General features: G+C 40.1%; 1 protein-coding gene across 2 annotated transcripts; it reads right to left on the bottom strand.

Moving 5' to 3' along the window:
- Nucleotides 1-3,163: 3,163 nt before the first annotated feature.
- On the bottom strand, nucleotides 3,164-10,166 carry agtr2 (angiotensin II receptor, type 2). 2 transcript variants are annotated; one of them, XM_077531222.1, is made up of 3 exons: nucleotides 10,131-10,166; nucleotides 9,506-9,579; nucleotides 3,164-5,604 (listed from the first exon to the last, which is right to left on the bottom strand). In XM_077531222.1, the coding sequence occupies exon 3, from the start codon at nucleotides 5,558-5,560 to the stop codon at nucleotides 4,319-4,321; it is 1,242 nt and encodes a 413-aa protein (XP_077387348.1). In that variant the 5' UTR covers nucleotides 5,561-5,604; nucleotides 9,506-9,579; nucleotides 10,131-10,166; the 3' UTR covers nucleotides 3,164-4,318. The 2 variants fall into 2 exon arrangements, with proteins under 2 accessions (XP_077387348.1, XP_077387347.1); XM_077531221.1 differs by lacking the exons at nucleotides 9,506-9,579; nucleotides 10,131-10,166 and adding an exon at nucleotides 6,048-7,040.
- Nucleotides 10,167-10,630: the final 464 nt, after the last annotated feature.

Consider the following 10,630-nt stretch of genomic DNA (forward strand, 5'->3'; position numbering starts at 1 on the left):
TCATAATTGGCCTTTGTAAGTGCATTTTTCTTTTCTTATTAACTCATTAGCTCCCCAAAACGTATAACTGCGTCATATTTTAAATGTTTTAAGTGTCCCAAAGACTTATTTACTATTTATACTTTTGTTGTTGTTGTTTTTTTTATGCCAGAGCATAGAGAAGGCTTTTATGCAGTCTCTCTACTGCAGAAAATGGTTGAGTGGCAGCAGAGTATAAGAGATCAACCAGGCCATGTTAAACCAGGCTGATTTCCCCACAGTTCTAAGCAGAATTGTGAATAATGATGAAACTTAGCTATGTTCTATTGCTAATAGCTGTACAGCGGAAACAGATAGCAATATACTTTTTTTTCTCCTGATAAAAAAAAAAGAGACTCTAATCTCTCTTTTGGTAGGTTCCATATTTTTATAGCAATAGAACATAATATTTCACGGGCCTTGCAAAATCAGTCAAAATCCAGGAAAACACTTCAGTGAAAATGGTTGGAAGTGAATGAGTTGACAGCGATCTAATCTTTAACATGAAATAAGTTGTGACATTCTGCGCATTTTTAAAATTGTAAAATACAACTTGACCCCAGTCTCTCATTAATCGCACATTTTAAAAAATTAGTGGCGTTAAAGGAACTTTAAATTAAATCAAAATAAATGCACTAATTTTGACACTCCTACTCTTTATATTTCAACGTGAGCTTATTCACATCCTGACCAGGCTATGCGGAAAAAAAAAAAATTCTGTGGACATCAAAAAGTACGCATTTATGGACAGAGAGGAAACTGCGATGCACCCACAACCCAACATTGAAACCAGCTGACTCGAACTAAATCCATCAAATGAATAACAGAAACAGTTATACTTAATCCTACAAATTTGCAGGCAAACAACAACAACAAAAAACGTGCCATCCAAAGAGTCGGCTCATCTTCATTTTTCATTTCTCGTTCAATATTGATCATGCATACACAGAAGCAGCTTAATTGTGCCTCAACATACTGCAGCGCTGCTCCAAACTCCGCTTGCAATCTGTCCTGTCAGTTGCAGCTAGTTGCTGTTGTGTCAATGTTGCTGTAAACAAGAGCTGGCTGATTAAAATATGGAATGTCGTGTGCACAATTTTTTGTTTTAAGTGTGTGGCTGTAGCATCTGGCGCGTCACACTGAGATGTGAATTATCATTAGCGGCTATGAAGGCCACGCGTGCCTACAGTACACGGTGTCCTTCATGCAATGACCACATGCTCTCATGAAAGACATTTCAGTGACTTTGAGAATTTTCAGCCTGGATTAGTTTAAAGGTTTCCGCACTCACAACTTGTGTAGCATCCGAGTCATCAGTCTGCATCACGGCTCTCTTTTTTTTTTTTTTTTTTTTTCTCCCTCAGCTTGTAAAGATCATGAGCATGGGGGCTTCTGGGCTGACTTGTGTGGGGAAACAGCCAGCGAGTTCCTTGTCTGTCTGCCGGCATGCATCTGCGGCATGTTAGCGCCACCCACTGGTTAATTCCAAATATTTACAGTATGAAGAAGCAGACTTACTCACACTGTACTTAAGTGAAAGTACATATACTTGTGTTTAAAACAAAACACCTGAGAATGAAAGAAGAAATAAGCTAGCTTTAGCTAAAATAGCTTCCCTTATTAACTTGCATAGGGATTGTATTGAGAACTGACCTAAATAAATAAATAAATAAATAAATAAATAGATAAAACTATATATTAAAAATGGATGCTTTTAAATCTAGGTTGGTATTTTTTTAAATCAATTTTTCCACCAAATCTTGTTGATGAGCTGTGCGTTTTTTTGTTTTTTTTTGTTTGTTTTCAATTATTTTAGTCAGCTCCTTTTTGTTCATTTACTTAGCTTTCTAGTCTTTAACTTGTTTGTTTGTCAATGTTTTTAAATGTTGTACTTTTAATTCAGTGAAACACATTGAGTTACCTTGTGTATGAAATGCACGATACACCTGCTTAATGGTGACGCTGAAGAAAAATATAAATACACAGAACCTATGCCTTTCTTTCTTTCTTTCTTTCTTTTTCTCTCTCACATTAGACCAGTACTTCTCAATTATTGTCTGTCATGCCCCACCGAGGAAGAGGAAAACATGCCTACACTTCATACTCATACTCTGTGCTGTGTTCAAAGCGCGCATGCTCAGTGCAAACAAAACCCCTACACCACCAGGCGAATGCTTCCTGCGCACACTCTGCCAATAATGAGAGCGCCGCTGCCCCCTAATGTAGTGGAGGTGCAATTGCACTTTATTCTAAGACAGTAAAAAAAATAAAAAATAAAAAAGCATGTTCCCCGAGGTCAAACGCGCCCCCCTTGACGTAGCCTCGAACATATTCTCCTCATTCGAGCTGACATCAAACAATCGTCCTGACCATTGATGGGAATATCTTTCTTCTTCACATTTGTTGCATACTCATCACGAAATGTTCCTTTTTGGGCGTTCGTACGTGTTGCTGCTGTCCCTGTTTGTCCCCAAGATCGCTATCAGTCAATCAAATTGCAATCATGGTTGACTTTCGCTCTCTTGTTTATCATCTGCAGAGATTGAAAAACTTTTGTTTATCCTGCCTATTTTGACGAAGTAAGGAGCAGAAAGTGAAAATATCAGTTTTCAATTGTAGGGATGAAAAGTAAACTTAGATCAGAAAAAAATGAACATTCAAGTGAACAGAAATATCTACTTAAGTACTTTGATGGAACATGTTTACTTCTTCTGCCGCATCATTTATCATTAACAAAATAAGCTTAGCAGTATTCTTTTTGTTGGGTGGCCTTCAAGCAGGGAAAACTCATATGTGCTATAAGCTCCCAGCTCACATCGGGACAGGCCAGGGTCAGTGTGCTCAGTGGAGGATCTATAGACACAAGTAGCAGACGGCGCTCGTCCATTGATTGGCACAACACGAGTGTTTGGACTGGAATGCATCATCAGAGCATCTGGATGAGACTATGATAGGCGGCCTTGATATGTGCGATCCATTGCGAGGTCATTCGGAGGAGGAGGAGGAGGGATTAAACATATTGCTGTCATCTTTTTGATTTTATTTTGAAATTCAGCCAAAGAAATTGATTTATACTCAGTATATTTTAAAAAGTAATATAAATGTTACAATGTATGCAATTACGCATACTGTAGATTGGTATTCCTAACTGTTAGACCAATAAAATATCTTCATATCTGTATATTTTGCTGTGCATAATACAGCTCTTGACAAATGTATTAGACCACCTCACATGAAGAGAATCACTAATCATGAGCTAGAAAGTCACAATAAACTGTATGTAGATCATTAGACAGGAGAAAAACATTGTGTGCTTTATTTTGGACATGGTACTTGGACGTTATCAAAATGTGTTTTAAAAACAGTGTTTTAAATGGTTCTATCTGAACACAAGACGTTGCCACTTACGTCACGTTTACCACTGATTGGTGTTATTTCTAGCTAAAATGAAGACACTCAAAACATGAATAATTTGCAATTTCATAATTGCATCTACCATTGTAGAACATTATTGTGACAGTATGGTTTGATCGGCAATGTCAAGTTGAGCAATAGCAAACCAAAGCAAAACATTTGAAGCCTCACATTTTTAATAGTTTGTGAGATGGCATTCGGTACAGTGGATATAGAAACGTGACGGAGATTGTATATACCGTCATAACAGGCTAATACTTGAATATGATGAAGAACAGTTGTACAACATGAATTGTTAAATTAATACCTCTCTGACAGTGTCAATAAAAACTGAACATTCATCATGAATCCTCTTGACTGTGAGGCAGATGTGGAAATTTGGTTGGTTTTTCATAATTCAGGAGATAAATCAAGCAATGAAACCAATTGAAATTGTTTTTGGTCTTATTAGAGGCTACTGTAATAGTATTGTTGGACAACATGTATGGAAGACACAATAGTCGTCGAATTTACGTAGATTAACTTAACCCTGAAAAAACAGGTGAGTATGACGCTTTGATACATTCATGGAGGACAACCGAAAAACAATTTTTCTTCCTGAATTAATCTTTCTTATTGTCAAGGATGTGCAGAAATGTCATATTTTGGAAAAACACACATCTTAATGGTCCACAATGAGATCTATGGAAGCAAGGTGGCTCATATAGGTTATATAAAAAGTACATTATTTGAAAGTTATTGTGCAGGAACAACTCTGTGGGTTTACATCTTGAAAAACTGTTCCTTCTTCTTTTTCTTTGGAAATGTTGAATCGTATTACTCATATGAGTTTTTCAAAAGCAGCCTCAATCTGTTCTTGCATCTGCCCAGTGTGAAATGACCTCACCTAAGCGTGCGCAGAGGCGTCAACAATCGCCAGATCTTTTAAGTCGCTGAGCTTTCGCGAGAAAGAACTGAGGCGGGTGCTGAAGGAGCCCCTCTTCTGACTGTGATCCTCCTCGCGGGCCTTCAAACGCACACAAAAACCCTTACTCAGGGCGGCCAGTCGGCCCCGGAAATGGTTCCCGATGAAGCAGTACAGCACGGGGTTGATGGCCGAGTTGGCGAAGCCCAAGCAGAGGGTGAGCGGGGTGAGATTTTGGACGGTCCAATGCGCCCAGCAACCGTCCAACCACTCGTCACTCTTCAGGATGTCGATAAACGTCACGCAATGGAAGGGGAACCAGCAGAGGAAGAAGGCCAGGACGACGGCCGCCACAGTCCACAAGACCCGTTCCAGCCCTCGTCCCTCCTTGGGTCCGCCTCCGCTGGAGCTGGGGTTCACGCTCGGGGTCGGAGGTCGCTCTGATTTACTGCAGCTGTCCTGCGACACTGACGATTTACATACGCTGCCAGAGTGCGACACTTTCCGCAGGTTTGCCAGTCCCGAACCGGTCAGGAAGTGTCTGCCGATCGCGCAGTAGCAACACGAGATGACGATCATCGGCAGCAAAAAGCCCACGAGTACTTTCATCCAGGCCAGGGTTCGATACCAGGTGTGATCCGGGTAGATAATCACGCAAGCTTCCACGTCAAGCATCTCCACGTAGTGGGTGTCCCTCACGGCCATGCTCGGCGCCGTGCAAGCCAACGCCAGAACCCACACCAGGACGCACATCAGCTTCGCGCGTTTCAGGTCCCGGACGCTCTGAGAGCGCAGCGGGTGCACCAGCGCCAGGTAGCGATCCATGCTCATGCACGTGATGAAGAATATGGAGGCGTACAGGTTGAGGTTATGAAGACTGCCGGAGATCTTGCAGGCGACCCGGCCGAAGGGCCAGCTGTAACCTCGCGAGTAGTAGACGGCCCACAGCGGCAGAGACAGCAGGAACAAAAGGTCCGACACGCAGAGGTTCAGCATGAAGGTGTTGGCCACGCTTCTCCTCGAGGCGCTGGCGTGGGCCAACACGCACACGGCCAGCGCGTTGGCAATGACGCCCAGGATGCAGATAACGCTGTAGATGGAGGGGATGATGGTGGTCATCGGCACCGGCGGCCAGTCCGGGCAGACAGAAGCCGCCTCGCCGCTTTTGCCCGTATAAGGAGCGAAGGTGGAGTTAAAAGCGGAGCTGTCGTTTGGGACTGCCATCGTGGAACAATTCCACTTCCCTTCTTTCAGTGCGCCGAGGTCGACTGGAAGGAAACAAAAGGGGAATTTAGCCTCCTTTTATGGATAACAATGTGTTTTTCTATGTGATAAATTGAGCAAGTATTCCACTGATCCACTCTTGCAGTCGCCCTCTAATGACCCCAAACGAAGACGTGTTGGCTGCTTATTGGATTTCCCTGAAACTCGCATGCCATATTAAATACTTTAAAGTAAGTTCTTGAAAAATTCATACCATATATGAACAGGGCGTCAAGTTTAATTTGATATTTAAAGGGGAATCTAGAGGAAGCAGCTGGTTTTGGTTGCATTGGAAGAATACATTATTAATAGAGAAATAATCATATTCAAAAGAAGGCTGGCAGAGATACAAACACGAGGGATTACACCACCAAACTTTCTCAACTTCATTAAATCAACTGACTTCTAAAACAAACATTTCATAAATATATAATAAAAAACACTTTACCTCAAATGTTTGTTTGACCAGTCCAGTATTTTAATGCCTCATTTGGCTAAAGTCCATAACGTCTGAGCGTTGGCCCGATCTGTGTCAAGGATCCCGAACTATGTCATGCCTCAGATTGTGTGAGCGCCGGACGCAGTCTGGAGCCTCTGAGAAACCAGATGAGGCTGCGGTGCGGGGGTCTTATAGCCCCCATGATGATTACACAACAGGGGAAGGTGCACGCGCGTCACATAGTCATCATCGGAGGGGCGGGGCTGTACCTGGACACAAGCCAGTCTGCACAAATATATTTTCATTCCACCCCTCCTTTCTTTTTTTTGCTCTCCAGGAAAAGGACGAACAATGAAATAATCAAGTCAAGATGGGAGTTTTGCACGCTTGCAGACATGTGGCCTTTTTGTTTTACTGGGATCGTGATTATCCCAGCTATTTTACTGATCATCAAAGAGGGACACAAATGATTGCTTAGTACATTTCATTCTTATATGTTGTGTTTCTTACATCACTCCTCTTTTTTAATATTATTATTCTAATCACTTTTTTTGTACACTTTCACATTTTTCAACCAATTTATTCCATTCCAATTTCAAAATAATGAGAAAATTCATGCCTTCCAAAGTATCATATTTTCTTGTTTTGCTAATTTTTTTTTACAATTTCAGATATTTCATCAAATTTCCCATTCATTTCCCATTGAAACTTGGGAAGGTTTTTCAACGTTCCAAAAATTCACACATATAAAAATGTTTACATTTATACCAATAATTTGTCAATTTGTCAAAAACAAAATACAAATTACCATTCCAATTTCAACACACAGAAAAAAAAACATCTCATTCAAAAAAATAAAAAAAAATTAAAAAAAATCCATCTTAAAAAATAAAAAATCTATTCCCAATGGCACATTCAGCTTACCAGTTGCAGATCATCATTATTTTTCATGTACAATTAGTACCTTTAAAAACACATTTTGCAACTTGCTGTCGACTGAAAATGACATCATAAGGGGTTCAGGTAACCAATCACAGCTCAGCTTGTGACATGACCAAACCTAGAAAACAGGTGAGCTGTGATTGGTTACCTGAGCACTTGTGATGTCATTTTCAGTCGACAGCAAGTTGCAAAATGTGTTTTTAAATGTACTAATTGTACGTGAAAAATAATGAAAGTATCAAATTAATTATAGACAAAATATTAACTTTTTATTGCTATAATGGGCTAAATAAGTGAAGTATCCTTTTAACATTCCAAAAATTCCCACTGACCAAAAATCCACAATTTTTATCACTAAATACCCACCAAAAAAGGAAATTGTGATTCATTTTTTCCTCCTCAAATATCTATCTATCTATCTATCTATCTATCTATCTATCTATCTATCGCTCATTCCAGGTGATTTATTTCATGTCATTCAATATCATTCCACATTATTCAATATTATTCCGATACATTCCACATTTTTTCTAAAGAAATTCTATACTCTAGTTACAGTAGTTGGTTAGTGTCATATAATGTGGTGAGAATTTTACCAGGAAGAAAGTGAATTTTTCAAGTTGGGTCTGGGTTAATGAAGTCCTGATCGGGTTGAAGGTAGCGAAATGACCTTAAACCTCACCAGGGCCTGTGACTTGACCACTTGTTAATTATCCTCGCACTGTCTTACTCTGCCAGCGGTCAGATAAGCCATGGGAAATATTTACTTTGTCTTAGCGGAAGTCAAGCCAGCCGCTGGGGCATTTGGGGGAGGGTGGGCGCGAGATGAACGAGGAGGAGGAGGAGGAGGAGGACGATCGCATATCGCAGGGCGTGAAAGTCCGGATGAGAAGGAGAAAGAGGGACGAAAACAGCGAATGCGCAGATTCTCTCCAGTGCTTTTTCATTATAAAAGCCTCGGGTGCAAGTTAATGAGGGATGCACGCAAAGCTCGATGACTGATTACATCACAGCTCCTATGATCAATGGCATGAGCGAGCGCGTCTGCTTCAATGCAGTACCTGTTCAAGCCGATACACTTCATCTAACCCTGCCATGCACGCCCCTGTTTACGCGCCCGCTCAGATGTGTGTGCACTCGATCGGCTCCATTGACCATCTATCAGAACGTGATGTGCCCTAATAGTTGGGAGAAAGCTGACAATGGGGAGGGCAGATAAAGGCATGGCACAATCCAGCAGAATTCCGCCTTCCCTAATGGTCAGCTAATAATTTACTATTGGTCATATATCAGCCTATATTATTTATTAAAAAAAATAAACAAACTTGTTTTTCATAGACTTGATTAGAAATATATGTATATGCATTATTACTGTAAATATAAGATATTTGTGCAGGATTTGTGTATGTTTGTCCATCTGTTCGTCAGATGGCAGGCTACTTTCTGGTTTATGAAGGAGGATGAACAGATGGCCAGTTATGCAATTATGATTCTTAGGTGCGTGGGTGAGTTCTATTGACACCATAATCAAGGGGTGAAAACTTTACCCTTGTATAAAGGTTTTTTTTTTTTTTCTGCCCTACTTGCCCAATTCTGCTCCATCCTAGTCCTCCTTTTTCGTTTTAATATGCCAAAAATAATGTGAGAAAATGTTTAAAAAGAAAAACAGCCTTTTTTTTTTTTTTTTTTGAGTGTGTACTAGTGCTTTTAAACACTAATTCACTGCCAGCCCAGTTAAAAATGATCTTTGACATCTACAGCCATCAATGACAGTGAGTGAGTTTAAAGTAAAGCACTGACTAGCCAGGGTCGGTGTAAGATGTGATCGGGCTGCCAGATCGTATCGGGGTCGCCTAACCGAACACGTTCCGCAATACGGGATTGGCCGGAAATGATCCAGTTGACGTCAAACATTGGAAAGAAAATACTAAAGATGTCATTTAAATCACAAAATGTACGGGCTGAAATTGTAAAAACGTAAATAAACCTCAGAATATAAACGCAAAATATATTGACCAGACTGACTACATGATAAATACACAAAATAATGGTCTCAGATGTGACAAATATTGTCAGTTTAATTGTTAATGTGTTCCTATGATCATTAAACTGTTTTTTTGTTCTTGTGATTGATTTGTGAACAGCTAAAAAAGAAACCAAACCGAAGCTAATTTCGTTAGCGCTGCTGTGCTACGCGAATGCGCTTCTATCTTTTTTTTTTTTTTCACTCTTAAAGTATCATGCTTTTATATTTGTAGGTTAATTTACGTTTTTACAATTTTAGTCCATAAATTTGGTTATTTTGAACAATTGTAAACGGACAATTTCCAGACAATCCTGTAAGCGTGACGTCATCTGCAGGCGACCCCGATACAATCTGGCAGCCCGATCACATCTGACACCGACACCGGCTCGCCCATTATGCGAGATAGACAGATGTAAGGGTACAATGGACTGTAGGGGGCGCCAAAAATCAGCTGAAATTCCCCTTTGAATAATAATTAGAATAATAATGAACGGCTCACCTGTTTTCTTGGTTTAGTCAGCAAACTGAGCTATGTTTGGTCGTTACCTGTTTCCTCAGCACAGGTGATGTCATCTGAAGTAGACAGCAAGTGGCAAAATTACTTTTTAAAAATTGTTGACTTGTCTTTATGAAAAATACTCAAGTTATAATATTAATTATAGATAAAGTACTACCTTCTAATGTTGAAAATGGCTCAATGTGTCAATCACTTTAATTTAAATTTCAACTTCTTTTGGAAGTGTATGTAAATCATTGCGCCAAATAAAATCTCGAGTAGGGCACCACATAGGCCCGTGACCAAAGTGACAACTCAAAACTGATATTTTTGTCTTTGTAAAATCTTATGTTACACAGTTTATGACCTTTTGATCTCATTATTTTGCGCATGAGGTGATAATGATTTAGTTGGCTGGTAAAAAAGTGTTTTATCAAATGATCTCATTCCTTTGTTTTCCTTTCACTTGTTTTTAACTTAAAGCGCCCCTTTGACCTTTGTCAACATTTGCAGGGGCCAATCTGACTTTCTCCTATCTGCCGACAATCAGTCTGTGCAAAGCGGTGCTCTAGTAGTAGTAGTAGACACTTAACGTTTTGTGGAATTCAAAGAATTTGAGCATGTTTACCCCTGCAAACACGTCGTAATTGGCCCTTCGCTCCGCTTGGGCTCCAACTGTGAGGCTCAGTGATGAACAGTGCGGTGTGACCGTGTTGCTGTTTGCTCATCAGTTGCAGTTGCACAGACACGAACTGGCTGCAGATAAGGAGGGCAACAGAGCAGAGAGCATCAAACTTATGAGCATTTATCATAACAGGCATTTTTTTTTTTTTTTTTGCTCATTCCATTATCATTTTGTAGCTTATCTGAATTTCATTTCCACTCTTCGCACTCATTAAAGTTCATTATTGTTGACTCTTGCAGAAATTAGAGGGCGATGACTCCATGTTATTTACTTGTTTGTTTGTATTAAACTCTGATTTCATTTGTCAAGGATCAACGGAGAAATCATGTGCACTAATAAAACATTCATCAACTCACATGTTTATGCTGTTACGTCTTGCTGATAAGTGCACTCCCGTGTTTATTTTATGCCGAGGTCCTTCCTTGCTGGTCAGACCCTGGGAA

Source organism: Festucalex cinctus, chromosome 9, assembly GCF_051991245.1.
Source record: "Festucalex cinctus isolate MCC-2025b chromosome 9, RoL_Fcin_1.0, whole genome shotgun sequence".
NCBI lineage: Eukaryota > Metazoa > Chordata > Actinopteri > Syngnathiformes > Syngnathidae > Festucalex > Festucalex cinctus.

Bases quoted from the DNA above. Each gene is read 5' to 3' on its own strand.
- agtr2 (XM_077531222.1), bottom strand. From the start codon at position 5,560: ATGGCAGTCCCAAACGACAGCTCCGCTTTTAACTCCACCTTCGCTCCT.